This window comes from Hemiscyllium ocellatum, chromosome 30, assembly GCF_020745735.1.
Source record: "Hemiscyllium ocellatum isolate sHemOce1 chromosome 30, sHemOce1.pat.X.cur, whole genome shotgun sequence".
NCBI lineage: Eukaryota > Metazoa > Chordata > Chondrichthyes > Orectolobiformes > Hemiscylliidae > Hemiscyllium > Hemiscyllium ocellatum.
The window spans coordinates 6,309,885-6,336,606 of NC_083430.1; the positions used below are offsets into that span (position 1 = coordinate 6,309,885).

The following is a 26,722-nucleotide window of genomic DNA, read 5'->3' on the forward strand; positions in this document are numbered from 1 at the left end:
ATGTAAGCTCCAGAAAAGACAAAAGCAGAAACAACCTTGTTGATCCTGCAAGGTCAACCTAATATCTTGGGCAAGTGCCAAAATTGGGAGAGCTGTCTCACAGAGTAATCAATCAACACAGTTATACTCATAGATTGATACCTAACAGACAATGTACGAGACATCCCCATCCCTGGATATGTTCTGTTCCACCAGCAGGACAAACCCACCAGAGAGGGTGGCACAACAGCATACCATTTGGAGGAAGTTGCCTTAGGAGCCCTCAACATTGACTCTGAACCCCATGAAGTCTCACAACTTCAGGTTGAACCCTGGCAAGGAAACCTCTTACTGACTACTACGTACCATTCTGCTTCAGCTGATGAATCAGTACTTGTCCTGCTGAACAACAGTTGGAGGAAGGATTAAGAGTGGTAAGGGGGCAAAATCTACTCTGAGTGGGGGATTTCAATATCTACCACCAGGACGGGCTTGGCAGCAGGACTACTCATCAAGCTGGTTATGTTCTAAGGGCATAGCCTCTAGACTAGGCCTGTGACAGGTGGTGAGGAAACCAGCAAGAGGGAAAAACAAACTTGACCTCATCCTAGCCAATCTGCCGGCTGTACATGCAACTGCCCAGGTAAGTATCAATAAGAGTGACCAGCACATAGTCCCTGTGGAGATGAAGGCCCACCTGGGACTTTGTGTTGGGCGGCATTATCATTATCACCATGCTACATGGGACAGACTTCAAACAAACTGAGCAACTCAAGACTGGGCTAACTTGAGGCACAATGACTCATCAATAGCAGAGTTGTATTCCAACACAATCTGCCACCTCATGGTCCAGCATATCCCTCACTTGACCATCACCACCAAGCCAGAGGATCAACCCTAGTTCAATGGTGAGTGCAGGTGGGCGTGCCAAAAGCATCACCGGTCCCAGTCTTTAACCAATTTGATTCACTTCATGTGATATCAAGAAACAGCTGGAGACACAGGTTTTTGTAAAGACTATGGGCCCTGACAACATTCCGGCAATAGTAATGAAGACTTGTGCTCCAGAACTTGCTGCTCCCCTGGCGAAGTGCTTCCAGTACAGTTACAACACTGGCATTGACCTGACAATGTGGAACATTGCACAGGTATGTCTGTACACAAAAAGCGGGGCAAATCCAACCCAGTCAATTAAAGCACCATCATTCTATTTTCCATCAACGGTAAAGTGATGGAAGGTGTCAGCAAATGTGTTACCAAGCAGCACCTGCTCAGTAATGCCTAATCTGGGTTCCACTCAGCTCCTGACTTCATTACAGCCACAGTTCATTCATGGATAAAGAGCTGAGGTGACGCGAGAGTGACAGCGTAAGATATCATAAGATATAGGAGCAGAAATTAGGCCATTCAGCCCACCGAGTTTGTTCCAGTATTCAGTCATGGCTGATAAGTTTCTCAATCCCATTCTTCCGCTTTCTCCCCATAACCTTTGATACTCAAGAACCTATCTAGCTCTGTCTTTAATAAACTCAACGACCTGCCCTCCACAGCCTTCTGTGGCAATGAATTCCATAGATTCACCACTCTCTGGTCAAAGAAGTTTCTCCTTATCTCCATTTGAAAAGGTCTTCCCTTTAATCTAAGGCTATACCCTCGGGTCCTAGACTCTCTGACCAATTGGTAACATCTTCCCAACATCCATGTCCAGGTCATTCAGTATTCTGTATGTTTCAATTAGATACCCCTTCATCTTTATAAACTCTATCGAGTATAGACCCAGAGTTCTCAAAGGTTCCTCAGATGTTAACCTTTTCATTCCCGGGACAATTCTCGTGAACCTCCTCTGAACACACTCCAAGGCCAGATCATCCTTCCTGAGATATGGGGCCCAAAAACAGCGCACAACACTTCAAACGTGGCCTGACCAGAGCCTTATAAAGTCTCAGCAGTACTTCCCTGCTTTTATGTACAAGTCCTCTCAAAATAAATGCTATAATTGCATTTGCCTTCCTAACTACTGACTCAACCTGCAAGTTTATCTTGAGAGAATCCTGGACTAGAACTCCCACGTCTCTTTGCACTTCAAATTCTGAATTTTCTGCCCATTTCGAAAATATTCCATGCCTCTACTCTTCTTACCAAAGTACCTCACACTGTACTCCATCTGCCTACTCTCCTAACCTGTTCAAATCCTTCTGCAGCCTCCCCACCTCCTCAATGTTATCTGTCCCTTGACCTATCTTTGTACCATCTGCAAACTTAGCCAGAATGCCCATAGTTCCTTCGTCTGGATCATTAATGTATAATGTGAGAGGTTGTGGCCCCAACACTGAGCCTTACGGAACACCACTTGTCACCGGCTACCATCCTGAGAAGGACCCTCTTATTCCCCACTCTCTGCCTTCTGCCAGACAGCTAACCTCCTATCCAAACTAGCATCTGACACCATGGGCCCAGTAGTGGAGTGAAAGATGAGGACCAAGGATAGAAACCCCCAGTCCTCAGCTTCCACACCATTAACCTATAGATACACAGCATCATCCCCCGCCATTTCTGCCACATACAGTCAGAACCCATCAGCAGGGATATATTTCCCTTCCCATCCCTATCAGCATTCCGCAGAGACCATTCCTTCTATGACGTCCTCATTTCGCCCCCTTCCTCCCATCAAACACTCTCCGTTTCCCTTGCTGCTGCGAGCAATGCAAAACCTGTACCCACATCTCCTCCCTCACCTCCATCCAAGGACCCAAAGGATCCTTCCACATCTGAGTGAGATTTTCCTGTACATCCACACACCTCCTCTGCTGTGTCTGTTGCTCTTGATGTGGTCTCCTCTACATTGGAGAGACAGGGTGCCAACTCCTGGAATGTTTCGGGGAACATCTCCGGGCAGACACACCAAACAACCCCATTTCAAATCCTCCTCCCACTCTGCCAAGGACATGCAAGTCCTGGGACTCCCCCACTGCCAAATCCAAGTCACCCGACGCCTGGAGGAAGAACGTCTCACCTTCTGCCTCGAGACACACCAACCACATGGAATCAATATTGATTTCATCAGTTACCTCATCTCTCCTCCCCCCAACTTATCCCAAACCCAACCCTCCAACTTGGCACCCCCATCTTGAACTGTCCTACTTCTCTGCTCCACCCTTATCTCCAACCTATCACCATCACACCCCCCCTCCATCTGCATCTACCTATCTCCATCCCAGCTACCCCACCACACCCTCACCCTTCTATTTATCTCTCAGCCCCCTTCTCCCCCCACATTCCTGATGCAGGGCTTATGATAGAAATACTGATTCTCCTGCTCCATGGATGCTGCCTGACCTGCTGTGCTTTTCCAGTGCCACAATTTTCGATTATGATCTCCAGTTTCTGCAGTCCTCACCTTTTCCTTTATATTAGTGGCTAGCTTACCCTCATATTTAATCTTCTCCCTCCTTAAAACATTTTTTGTTGTCTTTGTAAACTTCCCAATCCTCTGGTTCCCATTGCCACATTACATTATCCCTGACTTCCCTGGTCTACCATGGCTGCCTTATTCTCCCTGTACCATGTTTCTTTTTCGTCGGGATGAATTTCTGTTGTATCTCCTGAATTACACCCAGAAACCCCTGCCATTGCTGTTCCACTGTCCTTTCTGATAGGCTCCTCTTCCAGGAGAAAATGAGGATTGCAGATGTTGGAGTTTAGAGTCAAAATGTGTGATGCTAGAAAAGCACAGTTGGTCAGGCAGCATCCAAGGAGCAGGAGAGTTGACTATTTGAGCATAAGCTCTTTGTCATGAAGAGTGGGGGGGGGAAGGGGGGGGGGCATTACTATCACTGAATCCCCTCCTATAAACATCCTGGGAGTTAACATTGACCACAAACTCAACTGGACTCTCTGCATAAACATAATGGCTACAAGAGCAAGTCAGAGGTTAGGAATATTGTACACAGTAATTCACCTCCTAATTCCCCGAGACCAGTCCACCATCTACAAGGCACAAATCAGGAGTGCATAGAATATTCCCTTATTGCCTGGATGGATGTAGCTCCAACAACATTCAAGTAACTTGATACCATCCAAGACAAAGCAGTCTGCTTGATTGGTACCACATCCACAAGTATCTACTCCCTATGCCACCAATGCTCAGTAGCAGCAGTGTCGAAAAGTGTGGCACTGGAAAAGCACAGCAAGTCAGACAGGATCTGAAGAGCAGGAGAGTCGATGTTTTGGGCATAAGTCCTTCATCAGGAATCTGACATTCCTGATGAAGGGTTTATGCCCAAAACTTTGAACCTCCTGCTCCTCAGATGCTGCCCGACCTGCTGTGCTTTTTCAGCATCATACCTTTCGATTCTGATCTCCAGCATCTGCTGTCCTTTTTCCCAGTAGCAGCAGTCCACACCATCATTAAGGTGCATCTCCGAAATTCACTGCAGCTTCTTATAAACACCTTTTAATTGCATGGCAACTTCCATCTAGAAATTCAAGGGCAGGAGACACATGGGAACACCACCACCTACAAATTCTCCTCCAAGCCACTCATCATCCTCACTTGGAAACATATCGAACATTCCTTCTCTGTCTCTGGATCAAAATCCTGGAATTCCCTCCCGAAAGGCATTGTGGATCTACCTATAGCCTGTGGACTGCACTAAGTCAAGATGGCAGCTCACCACCATCTTCCCAAGGGCAACAAGGGATGGTCAATCAATACTGACTCAGTCAGCAAAGCCCATGTCGCATGAGTGAACAAAATAAAATGAGATAATGTTGGGGAAGGATGTGTACAATGCAAGATCTACAAACCAATTAACTAAGAAATATAAATCGTTAGTAATTTGTTGAAGTTTTTCATTTTGCACTTTTCAGGATAATTCAAACGTTTTGCAGTTAGCTGTCAGTCATCATTCATTGGTGCAATTTCCATAGCTATGCCTCTACCAGAGTCCACTTGGCAACAAACCAGCATTCTCCTCTCATACAAAGGAAACGTTGCTTTCCCTTTACTTTGATGTTTGTTGAGAATTATACTAATGAGTGTGTCAGAGAACTTACAAAATATGTCTTCTTTTTAGCAACATTTAAATTCTTTATGACCAAATGAGTGTTAATCTGATTTGATTTGGTGATGTGAGAGGGGCTCTTATGGTGCACTGGTAATGTCGCTGTCTGAACTGGAAGCAGCTGGGTTCAAGTCCCATTGCTCCAGAGCTTTGTCATAACCTGTCTGAACGGGGTGATCAATGTTAACACTGGAACTCAAGTCCCACTATTCCCACAATTGCCACAATGCTTAAAAAACCTTTTGCAAATCTGCAGAATTCCCCAATTTACCTGTCTTTTAGACCTAGATTGACATAAAGCATGAATCAGGTTTCTGCATTGAATGAAAATTACTACTTACTAGACTTAAGTAAAATGCTAGCTGTAGACAAACAATTATAAATCATCAAGATATAACTCTACCAGTTTAAGCTCTAATTTCCTTATAAACTTTCCAATACACATACAGGCAGGGAATAAAACATAGGTGTTATGGACAGAGGGAAAGTCTGGGAAAGCAGCTCAGTTTTAAATGTCCACGGGATTTGCTGAGATGATCCTTTTGTTGATCAGAACTCTGCCTCTCAGTTTTCATTTTCCAGATTCTATCATTTTTTGCAGGAAGAACCTGGTGACTGTTTCACACTTATAAAGGTCTCTGACTCATTAAATAAGTCATGGCTTACAGCAACTGGAAAGTGGAAATAAACTGACTATTTTCAGGCTTGAGATGCTTTTTACTCCAGAGCATAGACAGTTTCTTCACCACAAGAGATCCAATGGTTTCTACCAAAGCACTCACTGCCCCAAGTTGTTCAGTTACCTGGGAGCCAAACATGCAGTATTGACAGGCAGAAGGCCTTGCCATTGATAACTGGCTATTAGTCTACAGGCCAATCAGCTACTTGTTATCATAGAACACTCCACTCATACATTTCATTTGGCTTCAGCTCATGACTGCCTGAACCAGCAGCTGTGTAAACAATACTTACAAAGAGTGCCAGGTTCATTGCATTTATAAAAAAACTGTAGTAATCCTTCAACGATCTTTGTTATTAAAACAGTTATTTTCTCACTTCTGTCCAAGATCAAAAGCACAGAGAAATGAAAAAGTATGGTCTTTACATTGAAAGTATCCATAATATTTGGGAGGTTATTTCCATGTTGGCAACATTCATTACCTCTTTGACTCAAACTTACTTTTCTTTTATGGGATGTGATCATTGCTGACAAGACTGGTATTTTTTAGCTATTCCATAGTTGCCCCTGCACTGAATAACTTGCTCAACCCTTTCCTGAGGTTTTCCATTGGTGTGGGTCTGGAGTCACTTATGAATCAGAGTAGGTGACAATGGCAGATTCCCTAAAGTTAACCTGGTCAGTATTTATGACAATCAAGGATATTTTCAGCATTACTACCGAGACTGGCTTTCAAGCTTTTATGAATTAAAATCATGCTGTGTTAAGTTCGAATTCGTGTCCCCAGAGAACTTACCACATCCTCTGGGTTACCGGTCCAATGTCATTAGCACTACACCACCTCCTCCCCCATACTCACATGTGGTCCAGGCTCTTGAACTCCTGGGGTTCCTGGGTCACCTTTAGGGCCAGGTGGTCCGGGGATTCCCACAATGTTCCCAAGCTCATCAGTGAGTTCTGGACATATCTTGCATGAATCGCCCTTTGTTACAGAACAGACGTGAAATGCTTTATATCTGTAGCTAATTCAGGTTCTCCCAGCTTCTCCAACAATATAGCAGTCGCTCTAATTGCCTGTGTGCAGGCATGCTGAGTACTGGTGTTCTTATCGCATTGAAGAACTCTAGGCAGTATTTGATGCCTTACAATGAGAGCACCTTATCACCTCTGTTTAGGGAGGTCTATTGAGGTAGTGGAGGTTGCTGGAAGTGGGCCCTCACAAGACCAAACATCATCGAGGGGCCCAGGCCTCATTGAGGAGTTGTATGAGGGGAACCATGTGGATGGGGAAATGGTTCAGCAGGAATAGGACAGTGAAGTGGTTCTTAGCAGGACCCCTCTCAATGCCAGGCCCATGGATCTGATTCAAATATTCAGAAACAAGGGAATTGCGCCCCTCAAGAGACGAAAAGCAAGATTCTTTGTTCCCCACATTAAGAGACCCCTGCTGTTTGCAGAAAATGTAGATACATTACCCGCTGCCTCTTTGTGCAAGTCATTAAACAGATTAATGATAGATAATAGCTAAATATTAATAATAGGTTAATAGCAGAGGTCCTAGCATGGATCCTTGCAACACTCCACCAGTTACAACATGCCAATTTGTAAATGTCCCATTTATTCTTACTTTTAGCTTCCAGTCCATTATCTAATCCTCTACGCATGCTAAAGACCACTCCAACTGCTTGCATGTGGGTTAAAGTCAGATCAGTCATGATCCTATTGAATGGTGTAGCAGGTTCAAAAGGCCACGTGGCTTACTATTGTTTCTTGTTCAATGTTTGTTTTCTTGTGTATTAACTTCTTGCGTCACACTTTCTTCAATGTATTTTAGTATTCCAAGCTTGTTACATTTACTGGTGTCCCTTTAGCTATCTACTCATTTAATCCTGAAAAAAATTCAAAGATATTTGTCAGAAAGGATCTCCCTTTAGTAACACCATGTTGACTTGTTCGAAGTTTTGCTCAGTGTCTTTATAAGTCTTCCTTAACAATGGAGACCAGCATTTTCTTGATGGTCAGGATAACTGGCCTGCCATTCTGTTTTCCCTCCACCTCATTTTTTGAATATTGGTCTAATATTTGCTAACTACCAATTTGTGTGATCCACTCCAGGATCAAAATGATAATTAGCTCATTAACTATCTCTGCGACTCTCTCTTTCGCTATCAGAAAGTGTTGGCCGTGAGGTCTTTGGGAATGTGTCCGATTTTAGGTCCTTCAGTTCCTAATGCATTTTTACTCTGTTGATGTTAGTCACCTTAATTTTCTCACTCCAGTTAGCTTCTGGGTTACACTGTATTTCTCGGATGCAAATTTTGCCTTCTGTGCAGAATATTTCTCAGTTCTGGACACTATTCCCCTTCTCTACTGTGGCAAGTTCCATTTTGATGGCTGGGAACTGACCAACTTTTCATTCCATCCCAGGAAAAGTAACTAAACATCAAGAAGCAGTTGGAAATCCAACTCTCTCTCTATGCCACCATCAATGGCTGTGACCCCCTGATCCTACAAAATTGACAGTCTCTGCCAGATTCTCACATGATAAAGTAATCTGATGTCTATGATGAGGACTGCCCTGTCCTTAAAGCAACTTTATAATGTATAGGTGCTTCCCTGATATCTGAAACCCCCTTCAAACTTCGAAGGGAACCAACAGCTGCTTTGTTTATTGGCTGGAATTATGTGTCAACATACGCCATGATACGCAATCAGTTAACACACTTTTAACCTATAAATTGCCACTTATACTTGATGGGTATTCCCTGATATCTTTGCTTACATCAACTATTTGAAGCATAACCAAATGAAGTTAGTTGCTTAACCTGTACAGAACTGATTTAACAAGCCACCTGCAAACATCAACTTTCTGATCAATTCAAGCCACAGTGGAATTTAACAAATGTCTCAATGCACAATCAAACCTCATCAGGATTATTTCACAGACTGGGGTTACCTTAGTCTGACAAGAGCTGATTTCAGATTGCAGCAGGTCTTGCCTGCCTCTGAATTTGTATTCGTAGAATTATAAAATCATAGAATCCTTAATGTGGAAGCAGATCTTCTGAAAAGCATTCCCCTTCCCCCAAATCCATGTAACCCTGCATTCTGTAAAAAGAAAATCAGAGACCTTGAAAAGTGACTCTCCACTTCTAAGAATGATGCTGGAACTGAGAGGCTGTGATCCATGGAATCCCTAAGTGTGGAAGCAGGCTATTCTGGCCATCAAGTCCATACTGACCCTCCAAAGAGCATCACAACCCAGACTGAGATCCTCCTACCCCATCCCTGTAACCTTGTATTTATCACGGCCAATCCACATAACCTGCACACCTTTGTGATTGGAGGAAACCCACACAGACATAGGGAGAACATGTAAACTCCACACAGACCGGCTCCTGAGGATGGAATTGAACCTGGCTTCCTGACACTGGGAGTCTGCAGTGCTAACCACTGAGCCACCATGCTGCCCTGACTGCTTGAATGAGTAATTGCTCTGTCAAAAGACAGATCTGTGGAGGCCTGTTTTATATCTGGCGAATGGTTCAGTAAGTATACCTGAGACCTGAATATGGGAGATTTGAAACACGGAATCCCCAAAACAGATCACTTAGCCTATTGACTGGTCTAATTAATTTCAAGTCCTTACATTTTCCACATAGACCTGCAAATGTTTCCTCATTATCTGCATTTACCTAATTTCATTTCGAAAGTTATTCTTGGAACCGATCCCACCATCCTTTCAGGCAATGTATTCTGCGTCATAGCAACTCATTGTATCCAAATAATTCTTTTCATTGCTCCCCTGGTATTTTTTGAGAATTATCTTGGCCTGCCTTACAGTGTGAACAGTTAGACCAGGGAAGCATGTGTTCTATTCATGTAAAGGAAATTAACATTTACTATGAAGGACTAATAGGCTAGAATTCTCGGCTTTTAATGGTTAATGAACTCACCTTCTCCCCCTTCACACCAGGGTCTCCTGTATCGCCCTGAGTGGAATTTAAACAAACATTCATCAGATAAAAAAAAAACACATATTGTTTTATAAGATTACAGTGTCTGGGAAAGACTCCAAATTAAAAAATAACCAACTTTCCAAGTATTCACCACATTTATTTTTAAGCTGGCAAATCACCAAGACAGCAGCTAGTTTTGTTCTCAAAGCTCAGATGATGCCACGTCTTGTCCATATTGTGGGATATAGGGTCAGCCAAAACATGTCACAAAAAGAAGCTGGACTAAGGGTGCTTAAAGACTGACTGACCCATGCCTCTAACCTCCATTTCGACACCATCTGACCTCTGACCCCAAAAAAGTACCATACATCAGCCAACCCTTGACCCCTATGCACCCCATAATCTTCTAACGCACAATAGTGATCTGGTCTCGATTGTTTTGCATCTTACCTTCTCACCCTGTGTTCCTGGAGGTCCAGACATGCCCTATGTTTGCAAACGAAAAGATAGTTAGATATCATGTAATATGTGTTGGTGCAAACTGCTCACAGACAAGGTAATCAGTCCGTCTGAATCTAGTGACAGCTGAACACCTTCATGTACATTCCTGAGAGCATTGGTATCCATAAAGAAACATGCTGCAACAAAGACTGCCACTCCTCTCTCTCTAACCATTCATACAGTGAGTGCTGGCGAGCTGCAGATGAAGGTTGAAACTGATTAATGATGACATTTATAAGTGCTACTAAAACAGAAACAAGAAATCTTGCTAAGGCTTCAGAAAAGATAAAGAATGAATAAGTGATTCATATGCCACTGTACGATTGACATTATCTGCAAATTTTGCATTATTTTGCACAGTCTGAAAAATTTGCTTTGAAGATTTGATCACTTTGGAATAGTTGCCAGGACAGTTAAAAAAAACACATGGGTTCCCTTTAAAGCTAAGGAATAGAATTCTTCAAACTCTGGAGACCAATAGCTTCATCTCTCCCAGGGACAGCCCTTCTTCAAGGAGCTGCTCTGGCATGCACATAGTTTCTGTCTCACCAGGCTACAACTCTTTCTATCTATAAATCTAGAAGACTTCCCCAAAACCACCCGCTGCTCATGATCAAATGTGAAAAAGAGCTCACATAAATTTCTATAATTCACAACAGTTGGGAACAGGCTGAAAATTTACAACTAAAATCTTAAATAAAGCAAGGACTGAGAAACATATTTCTGGTGTTTCATGTTGACATTTGAATAGTTTTTTTAGTAAAAAATGTGGGCGGCACGGTGGCACAGTGGTTAGCACTGCTGCCTCACAGCGCCAGAGACGTGGGTTCAACTCCCGCCTCAGGCGACTGACTGTGTGGAGTTTGTACGTTCTCCCCGTGTCTGCGTGGGTTTCCTCCGGATGCTCCGGTTTCCTCCCACAGTCCAAAGATGTGCGGGTCAGGTGAATTGGCCATGCTAAATTGCCCGTAGTGTTAGGTAAGGAGCAAATGTAGGGGTATGGGTGGGTTTCGCTTCAGCGGGTCGGTGTGGACTTGTTGGGCCGAAGGGCCTGTTTCCACACTGTAAGTAATCTAATCTAATCTAAAACCTCAGCACTGAGTCCTGTATTTTGTTTTCTAAATTCATGAATACATCTTTTTAATATTAGAATGTTTTGCGTTATAAATGGAAGAACTGCCATAATTATATTTATACTAATACACACTTCCTAAAATGCAGAAACTGTGCTTTTCAATCTTCAATTGTTATGCTCAAAGACAAGTTTTGAGAGGGCACTTCTGCCATTTCCATTTCTCTAGGCTGGTTTATATATTCTACAACTCCAAAGTGGTTCACTGGAAATCCCAGCATAACTCACTGATTTACACCCCTGAAAATGCAGAGCAGCTATTATGCTTGATCCTATGGTACACTACATAGTGAGTTCTGAACTCAAGTTGGCAAGTGAGGCAAATACAGTTAACAGGGATGATGCAATGACAGAGCAAAGTTAGACTCTAGGATTGTGTGTTTAGCAACAGTTGGTTATGTAAATTAATGAGAGGAAAAGGGCTGTGATTTTTTTTCCTCACTGATTCATGGGAGGTCAATTCCATTGGTAAGAAATGATTGCCCATCTGTAATTGTCCTTCAGAAATTAACTGTTGGAAGGTCATTAAGGAGTTATCAAAGGTATTAAATGGTAAGTAAGGTGTCTATTTATTTATTCATGAGATGTGGACTGCTGGCTGGTCCAGCATTTACTGTCCATCCCTACTTGCCCTTGTGAAGGTTCTTGTACTGCTGTAGTTAGATCCACAATGTTGTGAGAAAGGGATTTCCAGGTTTTTGGCCCAGTGAGACTGAGAGAACAATGAAATGTTTCCAAGGCAAGATGGCGAGTGGCTTGGAGGGGAATTTGCAGGGGTGGTCTTCCTATGTACCTGGTGTCCTTCTCCTTCTAGATGGTAGCGGTCATGGGCCTGGAGGGTGCTATCAAAGGAGCTTTGGACAGTTGCTGCAGTGCATCATGTAGATGGTACACACTGATAGTTAGTGGCGAGGAAGTGAGTGTTGGAGGTGGTAGATGGGTTGCAAATCAAGTGGGCTGCTTTGTGTTGAGTTTCCTAAGTGTCACTGGAGCTGCACATCTATGTGTTCAAAGGGGCAGGGTTTGTGGAGACATTAAGTGAGTTACTTGCCAAAGATTCCAAGCTTCTGAGCTGCTCTTGTAGCCACAGCATTGATATGGTTGGTCCAGTTCAGTTTCTGGTTGATGATAACCTCCAGGATGGGGGCGATGACATCAAGGTGTGAAAGGATAAGAAAATCTCAAGGATGATATGCAGAAGTAGGTTCTAAAGGTTTCAAAACTGCATTGAAAGATTAGTTGCGTGTACAAAGCTGTCAATCTGCCTCCAACCATCATAAAACCTAAAGTGAGCAAGTTCAGAGCATCCAAAGATTAATGCAAAGTTAAAACTAATTGAAAAGACTGGCTCACAAGAACCTGTAATTCAGCACCGTCTTTGGAATCTCACCCAGAAGACTTTGCTTGGATCAGCATTCAGCTAAATATGGAAGAAAAATAATGAAAAATAAAAAAAACCAAAGAAAATTGCTGGCCTCATAAGCGATATCTGCTTCACTTCAATGCAGTCAGTTTCAACTTGCCAAAAACATTGCATCAGAACCTCCTTCTGAAGCAGACAAAAATAACTTTGGGAATATTTCCAGTTCAGGCTCGTTTCACTCAACAATCTCGCCGTTTTCTACCCCTCCTTTCCCATACAATATGTAATTCCAAACTCAGAGCTGCCACCACAGCTGGCCAGCTCACATTCAATGTCAGAGAGACAGTTTGCATCCGGCTTGAAGCTCTCGCCGGTGACATTCTCAAAGTTAACGGTGAGTACAGATGAAAACAGAATGGCTTTCCTCAGTTGAAAGGGAACATTGTTCCCTCCCTCTGGCGCAGTATCATACTCGCGCTTACCTATTCCCCAAAATGACGCAGGTGAGAGCAAAGCTTCACTGTGGAAGCCAGAACTATAAGATCGACACCAATAAATCCAACAAGGCAATTACAGAATTTTTTATCCCCATGTAAAGCATTGTGAGAAGGTGGAGCACATGATCATGTCAAGGTAACAGAGCTGAATAGTACAGATGCATTTATAAGGGAGTTAGATAAGGACATGAATTAGCAAGGTATGTGCATTTGGGTTAGCTGAAATGGGTGGGAGAAGGCTGGTGAGCGCTGTAACATGGACATCTTGGGCCAAATGGTCAGTTTCTGTGCTGATATATCATTGAATTGTACAGTCCACTGAGTCGACACTACTACCTACACTAGTCCCAGTTGCCCTCACTAGGCTCAGAGCCTTGAACGTTGTAGCAGCCCAATGCTCATTAAAGCACTTTTGAAGCTTGTGAGGTTTCTCACCTCGAGTACACTCCTCGGCACTGCATTCCACTCTCAATCTCTCTGGGTGAAAAGTTCTTTTCCTCAAATCCTCTCTGAAACTCTTGCCTTTCACGATAAAATTATGCTACCTTGTTATAGATCCATCAACTAAGGGGAACAGCTGCTTTCTGTCCATCTGTCCATACCCCTCATCATCTTGTACACCTGTATCAGGATTCCCAAGCTTATCCAGCCTCTCTTCAGAACTAAAGTGCTCCATCCCATGTACCATCCTGGTGAATTCCCTCTGCATCCCCTTCAGCACATTTATATCCTTCCCATGGTGTGGTGACCAGAATAGCACATTGTACTCCAGCTCTGGCCTCAGCATTGTTCTGTACACCTCCTTGCACTGTTGATCTGTGTTTAAACCAATAAAGGCAAGCATCCCATTTACCTTTGTAACTATTATCTAGTCCTGCCGCCTTCAGGGATCTATCAATAAGCACACCAAGATCCCCAGTTCCTCTCAACTTCCTAGTAATTTTATGTGATTGTACAATGGCCTATCATTTGGTGTTGAAGTTAAAAATCACACAACACCAGGTTATGGTCCAACAGGTTTATTTGGAAGCACTAGCTTTCGGAGCACTGCTCCTCAACCACCTGACAAAGGAGCAGCATTCCGAAAGCTAGTGCTTCCAAATAAACCTGTTGGACTATAACCTGGTGTTCAAAGTTTGGGAGAAGATTTGTAGCTCGGGTGCTCATTGTTGTGGTTCTGTTCGTCGAGCTGGGAATTTGTGTTGCAGAGGTTTCGTCCCCTGTCTAGGTGACATCCTCAGTGCTTGGGAACCTCCTGTGAAGCGGTTCTGTGATCTTTCCTCCGGCATTTATAGTGGTTTGTCTCTGCCGCTTCCGGTTGTCAGTTCCAGCTGTCCGCTGCAGTGGCTGGTATATTGGGTCCAGGTCGATGTGCTTATTGATTGAATCTGTGGATGAGTGCCATGCCTCTAGGAATTCCCTGGCTGTTCTCTGTTTGGCTTGACCTATAATAGTAGTGTTGTCCCAGTCGAACTCATGTTGCTTGTCATCCGTGTGTGTGGCTACTAAGGCTAGCTGGTCGTGTTGTTTCGTGGCTAGTTGGTGTTCATGGATGCGGACCGTTAGCTGTCTTCCTGTTTGTCCTATGTAGTGTTTTGTGCAGTCCTTGCATGGGATTTTGTACACTACATTGGTTTTGCTCATGCTGGGTATTGGTTCCTTCGTTCTGGTGAGTTTATGTCTGAGAGTGGCTGTTGGTTTGCGTGCTGTTATAAGTCCTAGTGGTCGCAGTAGTCTGGCTGTCAGTTCAGAAATGTTCTTGATGTATGGTAATGTGGCTAGTCCTTTGGGTTGTGGCACTCACCCACAGATTCTATCAACAAACACATTGACCTGGACCCAATATATCGACCACTGCAGCAGACAGCTGGAACTGACAACCGGAAGCGGTAGATTCAAACCACTACAAATGCCGGAGGAAACATCACAGAAGCGCTTCACAGGAGGCTCCCAAGCACTGAGGATGTCACCTAGACAGGGGATGAAACATTTGCAACACAAATTCCCAGCTCGGCGAACAGAACTATAACCTGGTGTTGTGTGATTTTTAACTTTGTACACCCCAGTCCAACACCGGCATCTCCAAATCATTTGGTGTTGAACAGCTTTGTATATGCAACTGTTGAGACAAAGGGACATGAGTGTCATGTGTCAAATACAGTGAAGAACTGTCCTGAAGATGGATCACTGGACCTGAAATTCTGCTTTTTCTCCATAGATACTGTCAGATCCTGCTGAGCTTTTCCAGCAACTTCTGTTCTTGTTTCTGATTTCCAGCATCCGCAATCTTGGTTTTTGTTTGTGTGTCACGTGTGTTGTCAGCACTTTTCCCAACTGTATTATGACCAAGATGTTGTAACTCTCCTCTTTAGGATTTGTCAACAGTTGTTTGGCATAATCAGTCTGAATTCTGCTGTCCAATTCAATGGAAATTTTAAAAAATTAATTCATGGAGTGTGGGTACCAAAATGGATTGCTCATCCTTAAATTACCCTGAAATAGGGGCTGGAGAACTGCTGCAATCTAGTGAGGGTACATTGCAGTACATTTACAGGGGTTCCAAGATTTCAGTGAACAAACAGCAGTATATTTCCAAGTCAGGATGGTGTGTAACCTGGAGGAGAACTTGCAAGTCATGGTGTTCTCAAGTAGCTGCTGCCCTTCTTCTAAGCGGTAGAGGTCGTAGTTTTGGAAGGAACTGTTGGAGAAGCCCTGGTGAGGTGCTACAGTGAATCTTGTAGATGGTACACACTTGCTTCTGAATATCGAGGATGGAGGATGTGAGTGCTGAAGGTGGTGGATGAGGTGCTTGTTAAATGGGTGGTCTTGTCCTGAACAATGAGTTGACTTCCCTCCCACCTACCTGCTCATTGCTGGGATATCTCCAGAAATGATTTCTCATCAGACCCCACCAACACCTCCAGGCTCCCTAAGGACCTTCTTCCCCTGTCTGACTTGTTGAAGTCCTTATCCAGGCATTTCTAGTCTCTAGACTCAACTATTCCATATTCATCATGTGACCTAATGACTTCATCTTAACTAAGGACACTTGAGTCATGAAAGGCTGTGTGACTATAGCTGAGTAAGTTAACATTAGTCCAGACACTGCAGTGCCCATGACTGTAATCTATGTGTCTATGAGGAGCTGCGATAAACATCTCTTGAATCTTTTAGTACCATGTTAACCATGTCTAGTTCTTTTGTTACAGAGTTAGCATCAAGTACAAGTACCCTCCTGGAGGCAAAGGTCACATCTTGGGGCAGACAGTCTGCATCTTGCATTTGAAATTCTTATGCACATGGTAAAAATCATCACCTGACTTCATCCCTCCTTCTGTAATGTGCTCCAATCTAATAACCCTCAGAAAAGTCGGCATTCTTTGAACTTTTCCATTTAGCACATTATCCCTTCCTTCTTGGCTGTCCGGCCTCATCATTACCATTCACTCATTAACCTTCCTTCCAAGGCAGATTCGATTTAAATCTTCAATATAATAGTCGTGATTTGGAGATGTCGGTGTTGGACTGGGGTGTACACAGTTAAAAATCACACAGCACCAGGTTATAGTCCAACAGGTTTAATTGGAAGCACACTAGCTTTCGAAGCGACGCTCCTTCATCAGGTGATAGTCTGATGAAGGAGTGTTGCTCCGAAAGCTAGTGCTTCCAATTAAACCTGTTGGACTATAACCTGGTGCTGTGTGATTTTTAACTTCAATATAATAAACATTCCAAACACATCTCAGCAGTATTTTGAAGCACTGATCCTCATGAGACAATATTGGGGCGGATGGTCAAAAATGCAGTAAAAGTGCTCGGTTTTAAGAAGTGTCTTAAAGGAAGCAAGTATGTTAAACAGTGGAGGGTTTTACGGAGGGAATTCCAGAACTTGCAACCTCGCCAGTACAAGACAAGCTGAGCAATGGTAAGACAATTAAAATTGAGGATGCTCACAAGGCCAAACTGAGAGGACCACAGAGATCTCGGAGTTGTGAGACTGGAAAAGATTTTAGAAATAAGGAGGGGTAAGGCCATGGAGGGATCTGAAAATAGTGATGTGAATCAGGACACTGAATTTAGGTCAGTGAGCAGGGGAGTGATAGGTATACAGAACTTGATAGAAGTTAAAGCATGAGAAGCAGAGTTATGCATGATATCAAGTTTATGGAGGGTTCAATTTTAAAGACCAGCCAGGAGCAGACAGGAATAGGCAAGTCTAGAAGTGACAAAGGTACAGTGAGAGCGTTAGCAGTAGATGATGTGCTTGTGATCTTGGGTGATGCTAATAAATGGAATACTAATGAGAGCTGTGGAGAAAGTGAGGAACCTTAGATTCCAGAGATCCCGAGTGTGGCACAACAACTCAATAAGGTGAATAAGAGGTAACTATGGTATCCTCTGTTTTATAATCCGAAGTACAGAGTGTAACAGCAGGAAGATTAGGCTAGAAAGATATAAAGCATTCAAAAGACCATAATATGAGGCTCAGACTGGAAACATGCAGCAAAGAAGAAAGATTGAATAAGCTGGAGGTGTTTACCATGTAACAAGTGAAACTGAGGGCAGATTTAATTGAAGTGTACACGGTTGTGATAAGCCGAGGGAAAGAGGGTACAAAGGAAGGAAGGATCTATTTGCCTTCAGAGAGAGATCATGAGCAGAGGTCATAGATTTAAAGTGATTGGGTACAGGGTTTGAGACTCACTGCCTGAAAGGGTCAAGGAAGCAAGAGATGGATCTCTTGTTTATGTGTCATATATAATTCCACTTAAGTTAGGAAATTCAATCCAGCACGAGTTTTATAATGGGTGTTTTTGACATGTAACACATTGTTTGCTGAAGAATCAGAACATTCTGCAAAGTAAACACTGTAAGAAGTGCTGATTTAATGGCTCCGTGCCCTGTGTTCTGTTCTCCAGGTTTCCATCTACGCTGATGACCCCAACCAGGCTGCAAGCAATCGGAGCATTGTTCGACTGACAAGGGCTTGAACACATGAACCTCATCATGTTGTGACATCTGTCAGGAGCTTCCAGCCTTTACTTCAATTATAACAGTCATTCTGATTCATCTCTCTGGCAGATTCACTCACTGTACGTTTTGGCAAATGCTCACTGCATAGGATTTCAGGCTGTGCCAAATATTTAATTTCCAAACACAGGCTAGGTAGATCCCTGCACAGCCCCAGCCGTTAGCTGTAAAGCCTCTCATTGTAATTGGTAATTCCTGGAAATTTTACTGCCATTTCAAAGAGCCAAATGAACCAACTGGCAGTACAGAACTTGAGTCTTGTTGAAAAAAAGGCACATTTACTCAAAGTTTCTAATTTTGCACTCATCAGGATAATTCACCTGCTTGGCAGTTAACTATCAATCATCATTAACCAGTGCATTCTTCATGGCAATGTCTCTCTCAATTACAGTCAACTGGTCAATTAAGCAGCATTTTCCTCTCATACAGTATACATTTTGTATTTCCTTACTTTGATATTGCTTGTAAACTTTCCTGATGAGTGTAAGAGTAAATCTTCAGACCCTTTGGCCCAAACTGGCCCATGCCAACCAAAATGTGCATCCACGCTAACCCCATGTTGCTGTACTTGGCCTATATCCTTCTAATCTTTTCCTATCCACATATTTGTCCAAATTCCTTTTAAATGTCATTAACATATCCACCTCAACCACTTCTGCTGGCAGCTCATTCCATATGCGTACCACCTGTAAAAAAGTTGCCTCTCAGGTTCCCTTTTATTCTTTCCTCTCTAACCTGAAACTGATGCCCTCTCGTCCTCGATTCTCCCAATCCAGGGAAAAAGACTGAGTGCATTCACCCTATCCATGTCTCTCATGATTTTATACACCTTTATAAGGTCCCCTCTTCGTCTCCTACGCTCTAAAGAAAAAAAGTCCTAGCATGTCCAACCACTCCCTATAGTCAAATCGTTGAGTCCAGGCAACATCCTTGTAAATTTCTTCTGCACCCTTTCCAGTTTAATAACATTCTTCCTATAACAAGGTGACTAAAACAGAACAAAATTCTCCGAGTGTGGCCTCATGAACGTACAATTGTAACATAACTTCCCAACTTCTATACCCTTACTGATTGAAGGCCCCTGTCTACGGTGACTTCACTTTCAGAGAACTGTGAACCTGAACTCCAGCATCCCTCTGTCCCACTACACTCCTTAAGGCCCTACCATTCACCATGAAACTCCTACCTTGATTTGACTTTCCAAAATGCAAACCTCACACTTGTCTTTATTAAACTCCATTTGCCATTTCTCAGCCCACATCCCCAGCTGATCAAGGTCCTGCTTCAATTTCCGATAACCTTCCTCACTGTCCATGATACCGCCTATTTTCGTGTCATCTGCAAACATACTAATCATGCCTTATATATTCTCATCCAAACCATTGATATAAATAACAAACAGCAATGAGCCCAGAATCGACCCCTGAGGCACTCCACTAGTCAAAACTTGATTGAGTTTTATGAAGAAGTAACAAAAAGGATTGATGAGGGCAGAGCAGTGGACGTGATCTATATGGACTTCAGTAAGGTGTTCGACAAAAGTCCTCATGGTAGACTGGTTAGCGAGGTTAGATCACATGGAATACAGGGAGAACTAGCCATTTGGATACAGAACTGGCCTGAAGGTAGAAGATAGAGGGTGGTGGTGGACATTTGTTTTTCAGACTGGAGGCCTGTGACCGGCACAAGGATTGGGTGCTGGGTCCACTGCTTTTTGTCATTTATATAAATGATTTGGATGTGTACATAAGAGGTATAGTCAGTAAGTTTGCAGATATCACCAGAATTGGAGGTGTAGTGGACAGTGAAGGTTACCTCACAGTACAACAGGATCTTTATTAGATGGGCTACTGGGCTGAGGAGTGGCAGATGGAGTTTAATTTAGATAAATGTGAGGTGCTGGATTTTGGAAATCAGGGCAAGACTCACATACATAATGGAGAGGTCCTAGGGTGTGTTGTTGTATAAAGACAACTTGGAGTGCAGGTTCATAGCTTCTTCAAAGTAGGGTTGCAGGTAGCTAGGATATGAAGGTGATGTTTGGTATGCTTTCCTTTATTGGTTAGAGCACTGATTATAGGAGTTGGGAGGTCATGTTGCGGCTGTACAGGACATTGGTTAGGCCACTTTTGAAATATTACCTGCAATTCTGGTCTCCATAGGAAGGATGTTGTGAAACTTGAAAGGTTCAGAAAAGATTTACAAAGTTGTTACAAGGTTAGAAGGTTTGAGCAATAGGGAGAGGCTGAGTAGAATGGGGCTAGTTTCCCTGGAGTGTAGGAGAATGAGAGGTGACCTTTATACAGGTTTTATAAAATCATGAGGGCTGTGGACAGGATAGATAGACAAGGTGTTTTCCCTGGGGTTTGGGAGGGTCCAAAAAGTAGAGGGCATAGGTTTAAGTGAGAGGGGCAAGATTTAAAAGGGACCTTAAAGGTCAATTTTTTTCACACAGAGAGTGGGGCATGTATGGAATGAGTCTCCAGAGGAAGTAGTGGAGGCTGGTACAACATTTAAAAGGCATCTGAATAGGTATACAATTAGGAAATGTTTAGAGGGATATGGGCCAAATGCTGACAAATGGGACTAGATTTGTTTAGGATATTTGGTCAGCTCGGACAAGTTGGACCGGTGTCTGTTTCCATATCTCTGGGACATTGTGTTTAATAAATTTGAGAGTATCAACATGTAAATCCACGTAACCTGTAGTTTGGAAAACCAACCATAACGACTTCCATCTTTTCACAAGTGCATTTCTGAGCCAAACACTCACCAATCTTCCAGGTGCTCCAGGTTTGGCTCCTTGACTGTGGTCTCCTGTAAATTTGACACCTCCATGTCCCTCTAGGTGTGTCGGACAAATCCCACATTGGTCTCCCTGTGAATAATAACATGAGCTTAATTATTCTTGTTTCAGTGTATGAAACCTCAGCTCTTCAAGTTGAGGAAAGGAAATTTAAGAAACTGCGCTGAAGGGTTTACATTCCAGGAGCCCACACATTCAGTGTGGAAGATATAATGATTGTAACGAAGTCAGCCAGGTGGACCTCTCAGAATATGAGTTTTCTGATTGGGGCTGTTAATCTGGTCCAATCAGGGAGCCCTGGATGACAGACAAGAACAGGAGTGTCAAACTGGGATTTGAGGTGTATCCTCCCGTCCCTGTAAACTGTTTGAACGGTAGGGTTTGGGGCCTGGCTTTGCTCCTCACCCTTGTAAAATTGCTGTCTCTTGTATGCAGCTGTAAATGTAACTGTTTGTTGTAAACTGTTTTTGCAATTTGGTTAATAAAATTAAAAAAATAAACAGGGAAAAAAAAGAACAGGAGTGTCAGACAACCTGTTCAGAGTTGGCTCTGAAGAAGCTGAATTAGTATCAAGGGCTTTCCAGGTGTAAGTAAGGGGTGACTTGTTGACAGGATACTGGCTTCTGCTGAGTTATTTCAGAAGGTTTTGCGGTGTGAGGCAGGAGAGACACAGAATAAGTAACAAGAAGTTGTACTGACAAGAGAACCTGAGCAATCTTTCAGTCCTGGGGAACTAAAAGCATCCAGAACTGAGTCCTCTGCAGTGTTTGGTTGCTCAGTGTTTGATTACGTGTCTCGCAGAGCGCTTCAGAGAACAACTCCGGGACACCAGCACCAACCAAGCCCACTGCCCCCTGACCAAACACTTCCACTCCCCCTCTGCCAAGGACATGCAGGTCCTGAGCCTCCTCCATCGCCACTCCCTTACCACCCGACGCCTGGAGGAAGAACACCTCATTTTCTGTCTTGGGACCCTCCAACCCCATGGCATCAATGTGGATTTCACCAGTTTCCTCATTCCCCCCCACGTTCCCCCCAGTCCCCACCCCCCACCATATCCCAGTTCCAACCTTCCAGCTCAGCACCGCACGCATGGCCGGTCACACCTGTCCATCTTCCTTCCCATCCATCTGCTCCACCCTTCCCTCCAACCTATCACCTTTATCCCCACCTCCATCCACCTATTGCACTCTCAGCTACCTTTCTCCTAGCCCAGCCCCCTCCCATTTATCTCTCCACCCCCGAGGTCCCCAGCCTCATTGCTGATAAAGGGCTTTTGCCTGAAACATCAATTTTCCTGCTCCTTGGATGCTGCCTGACCTGCAGCACCACATTCTTGACTCTAATCTCCAGCATCTGCAGTCCTCACTTTTCCAGATCTCTCTGTCGACTGCTTACTGCACATGATTAACGAGAGCTTGGGTTTGGTCTCTGGAGAGAGACTGTAAACATGGGAGCAGACATTTGAAAGCATTGTAAATCCTACATGCATAGAAGCTGGTGTGTCATCTTCGTATATCTCCCAGGTATAAAACATAAGCCTCACCTTCCAAAACCGCACTCCCATCCAATGTGCGACACAATCCTTTCCCTCTCACTCTATTACAACACTTTGCCAGAGGCACCAGATACTAATACTGTATCATAGCTGTTCAATGCCTTGATGGATTATGGGATTGGGAGGAGGTTTCTAAATTTATACATAATCCTTGGTTGGCAGGAGCTGAGTTTACAAATGATCCCTGACAAGATCCCATTTTTACGTGGGCACTCTGATGGTACCCTCCTGTCTGCATTGTAGAGAAAAAGGTGTGACGTGAATGATAATTAACTTCACTGAAATCAGGTAGTAGGCATTAACTGCCAAGTCACTTGATGCTCCACAAACAGATAGACAGTGAAACGGTGTCTGTTAGGTTTGGAGGCGTGGGCTTGAAACATGTAACTTTCTGAAAAAAAATGTAAATTTCTTAAGCCCTGATGTTCATCAAGTGACTCTCTGGGATTAAACACAACTCTCATCACGGTCAAAAAAATGGGTTCCAGAGGAAAGTGGATGAAATTCAGTGGGAGCTGGGAGGAGGCATTAAGGTGAGGATTTGGGATGATAATCAGAAAGGTGTAGTGGACTGAGTGTCCTTTCTCTATGAAGGTGACCTTCCTCCTAATATCATTCACATCAAATCCAACCTCTGGTGCACTGCACCTAACTAACTATTCTTTAATATCAGCGTGGACAGCAAGTACTAGAGTTGTCTTTGACCCGAAGGGTCACTACAGCTTGGTGTCTCCAAGTCCACATATTTGGAACAGAAGAAACTGTCTCAGCATCAGAAGGAAATCATCCCCCTGGTCGCATCAGAATGTGCCTTTCCTACCTCAGAGACATCGAGAATGCATTGAAGCACCTCCATGTTCACACTAGGCTGAGACACTTTGATCGTCTTGAATTGACACTTTGTCCTGCAACACACTGAGCTGTGAAGTGACTGCCTGAACTACTGTCAGAGCTAGCTCAATGTTCTTTAGGAAGGGCTGATTCTGGATCATGGTGACGGATTGCACTTGGACAAGGACTGGCAGCCAAACACAGTGACTTACCTTTTCTCCCTTTGGCCCTGGTAATCCAGGTTTACCCTAAAAACAGAGAAAAGACCAAAGTTTTATGTCGTCCAGAGGAGCTGATGAAACTTTAAACACAAGCAGCAACACCTGTTCACTCCATCAAATCACACATTAAAATTAGAACATAGAACATAGAAAAATACAGCGCAGTACAGGCCCTTCAGCCCTCGATGTTGCGCTGACCGAATCCTACCTAACCTACACTAGCCCAATAACCTCCGTATGCTTATCCAATGCCCGCTTAAATGACCATAAAGAGGGAGAGTCCACCACTGCTACTGGCAGGGCATTCCATGAACTCACAACCCGCTGAGTAAAGAATCTGCCCCTAACATCTGTCCTATACCTACCACCCCTTAATTTAAAGCTGTGTCCCCTAGTAACAGCTGACTCCATTAGCGGAAAAAGGTTCTCACTGTCAACCCTATCTAAACCCCTAATCATCTTGTACACCTCTATCAAATCACCCCTAAACCTTCTTTTCTCCAATGAGAACAGCCCCAAGTGCCTCAGCCTTTCCTCATACGATCTTCCTACCATGCCAGGCAACATCCTGGTAAACCTCCTCTGCACTCGTTCCAATGCCTCCACATCCTTCCTATAGTATGGCGACCAAAACTGCACACAATACTCCAGATGAGGCCGCACCAGAGTCTTGTACAACTGCAACATGACCTCAGGACTCCGGAACTCAATTCCTCTACCAATAAAGCCCAGTACACCATATGCCTTCTTCACAGCACAGCACAATTAAAGTTGAATCATTTTCTTTTTGACTATGGAGGATGATTCATCTTGTTGTAGACTGCATGACTGAAGTCAACAGGCCAGAGTTATCTTACGCTGACAGACAGGGAGTCTAGTGACACTGTCGGACTAACAACCCTACAGTTGGAAGGTCAAAACTTAGTTCAGCAAATCGTGAAATTGAATCCAACAAATTTCAAATGACAGTCTTGTACACTTCAGTACAGAGGTCTAGTACATTGATTTTCAGATTTAATTTCCTCTGGGAATAGGAAACATTAAAGCTAATATTGATCGGAGCCTCCTTAATGCAGATGGTCTAGATGGAGCTGTTGTTGTCAGGTGTGTCCAGGAAGGATTCCGGACTCAATGTGTAGATAGACCAACTGCCATATTGGATTTGGTGCTTGGCAATGAGCCAGGCCACTGTCAGATCTCTCAGTGGGATAGCATTTTGGTGACAGTGACCACAACTGCCTCAACCTTTAATTGGGGGAGGGGAAATTATCAAGCTATTAGACGGGAGTTGTGGAGTATAAATTAGTAAGAACTGCTCTACAGGAAATGCACAATAGAAATGTGGAGGCTGTTCAAGGAGCACTTGTTGCAAGTGTTGGATAACTTTGTCCCACTGAGACAGGCAAAGAATGGTAAGGTGAAGGAACTTTGGATGACAAGCAAAGGGGAGTTTCTCATCAAGGGGAAGAAGGAAGCTTATTTAAGGTTGAGGTAGCAAGGATCTGGCACAGCTTGAGAGGATTGCTGGGTAGCTAGGAAAGAATTCAAAAATGGACTGAGGAGAACTAGGATGGAGCACAAAAAAGCCTTGGTGGAAAGGATTAGGGAAACCCAAAGGCATTCTACACTTATGTGTGGAGTAAGAGAATGATCAAGACAGAAGGTAGGACCGAAAATGTGTTGCTGGTTAAAGCGCAGCAGGTCAGGCAGCATCCAAGGAACAGGAAATTCGACGTTTTGGGCACAAGCCCTTCATCAGGAATGAGGAAAGTGTGTCCAGCAGGCTAAGATAAAAGATACTAGAAGGTAGGGCCGATCAAGGAAAGTGGAAGGAACTTGTGCCCGGAGTCTGAACAGGTAGGAGAGGCTCGAAATGAGTTTTTGCTTCACTAGAAAGAGGGACTTTGTTGATAGTGAGAACTCCATGGACCAGGTTAATAGGCTTGAACAGACTGATATTAAAAAAACAAAAATCACACAATACCAGGTTATAGTCCAACAAGTTTACTTGGAGGCAATAAACTGCTTCTTCACGTTGTGGAGCAGAATCATACGACTCAGAATTTTATAGCAATAGGACTGCAGTGTCATGGAATATAATATTAAACAAATTTAGGTTGAGTCTTTCATCTTTTAGAATGATCATGTTAGTTTCAATGCCTTCATATGTAAATCTCAGAACTTTTTAAAAGTTATTAAGACATTAAGAAAGTGGATATGCTGGAAATTCTGGGAAGCATCAAGATAGATAAGTCCCCAGGGCCAGACCAGATACATCCAAGGTTACTACGGGAAGCCAGGACTGAGATTGCTGCACCTCTGGTGATGATCTTTGCATCCTCACTCTCCACGGGAGTAGTACCGGATGATTGGAGGGAGATGAATGTTGTTCCTCTGTTCAAGAAAGGGAATAGGGAAATCCCTGGGAACGACAGACCAGTCAGTCTTATGTCTGTGGTAAGCAAAGTACTGGAAAGGATTCTGAGAGATAGGATTTAAAGCTATTTGGAAAAACATAGATTAATTACAGATTGTCAGCATGGCTTTGTGAGAGGCAGGTCATGACTCACAAGCCTTGCTGAATTCTTTGAGGATGTTACGAGACAAGTTGATGAAGGTCGAGCGGTGGATGTGGTGTATATGGATTTCAGTAAGGCATTTGATAAGGTTCCCCATGGTAGGCTCATTCAGAAAGTTAGGAGGTATGGGATACAGGAACATTTGTCTGCCTGGATACAGAATTGGCTGACTGAAAGAAGACAGTAAGTGGTATTAGGTGGAAAGTATTTGGCTTGGAGGTCGGTGACCACAGGGATCTGTTCTCGGACCTATGCTCTTAGTAGTTTTTATAAATGACTTGGATAAAGAAGTGGAAGAGTGGGCTAGTATGTTTGCTGATGACACAAAGGTTGGTGGTGTCATAGATAGTGTCGAGGTCTGTTGCAGGCTACAACATGATACTGACAGGATGTGGAGCTGGGCTGAGAAGTGGTATATGGAGTTCAACCTGGATAAATATGAAGTGATTCATTTTGGAAGGTTGAATTTGAATGCTAAATAGAGGGTTAAAGACAGGATTCTTGGCAGTGTGGAGGAAACAGC

The 26,722-nt window shown here is 43.5% G+C and overlaps 1 protein-coding gene across 3 annotated transcripts in view; it reads right to left on the minus strand.

Annotated features, from left to right (window-relative positions):
* The window catches only part of col16a1 (collagen, type XVI, alpha 1), a 330,536-nt gene that overhangs the window by 118,905 nt on the left and 184,909 nt on the right, over positions 1-26,722 (minus strand). For all 3 annotated transcript variants that reach the window (XM_060847623.1, XM_060847622.1, XM_060847624.1), the window contains exons 20-24: positions 23,612-23,647; positions 20,978-21,082; positions 10,131-10,166; positions 9,678-9,713; positions 6,581-6,703 (exon numbers count right to left, since the gene is read on the minus strand). In XM_060847623.1, coding sequence (XP_060703606.1) covers positions 6,581-6,703; positions 9,678-9,713; positions 10,131-10,166; positions 20,978-21,082; positions 23,612-23,647 — 336 coding nt within the window. The remainder of the gene's footprint in view (positions 1-6,580; positions 6,704-9,677; positions 9,714-10,130; positions 10,167-20,977; positions 21,083-23,611; positions 23,648-26,722) is intronic.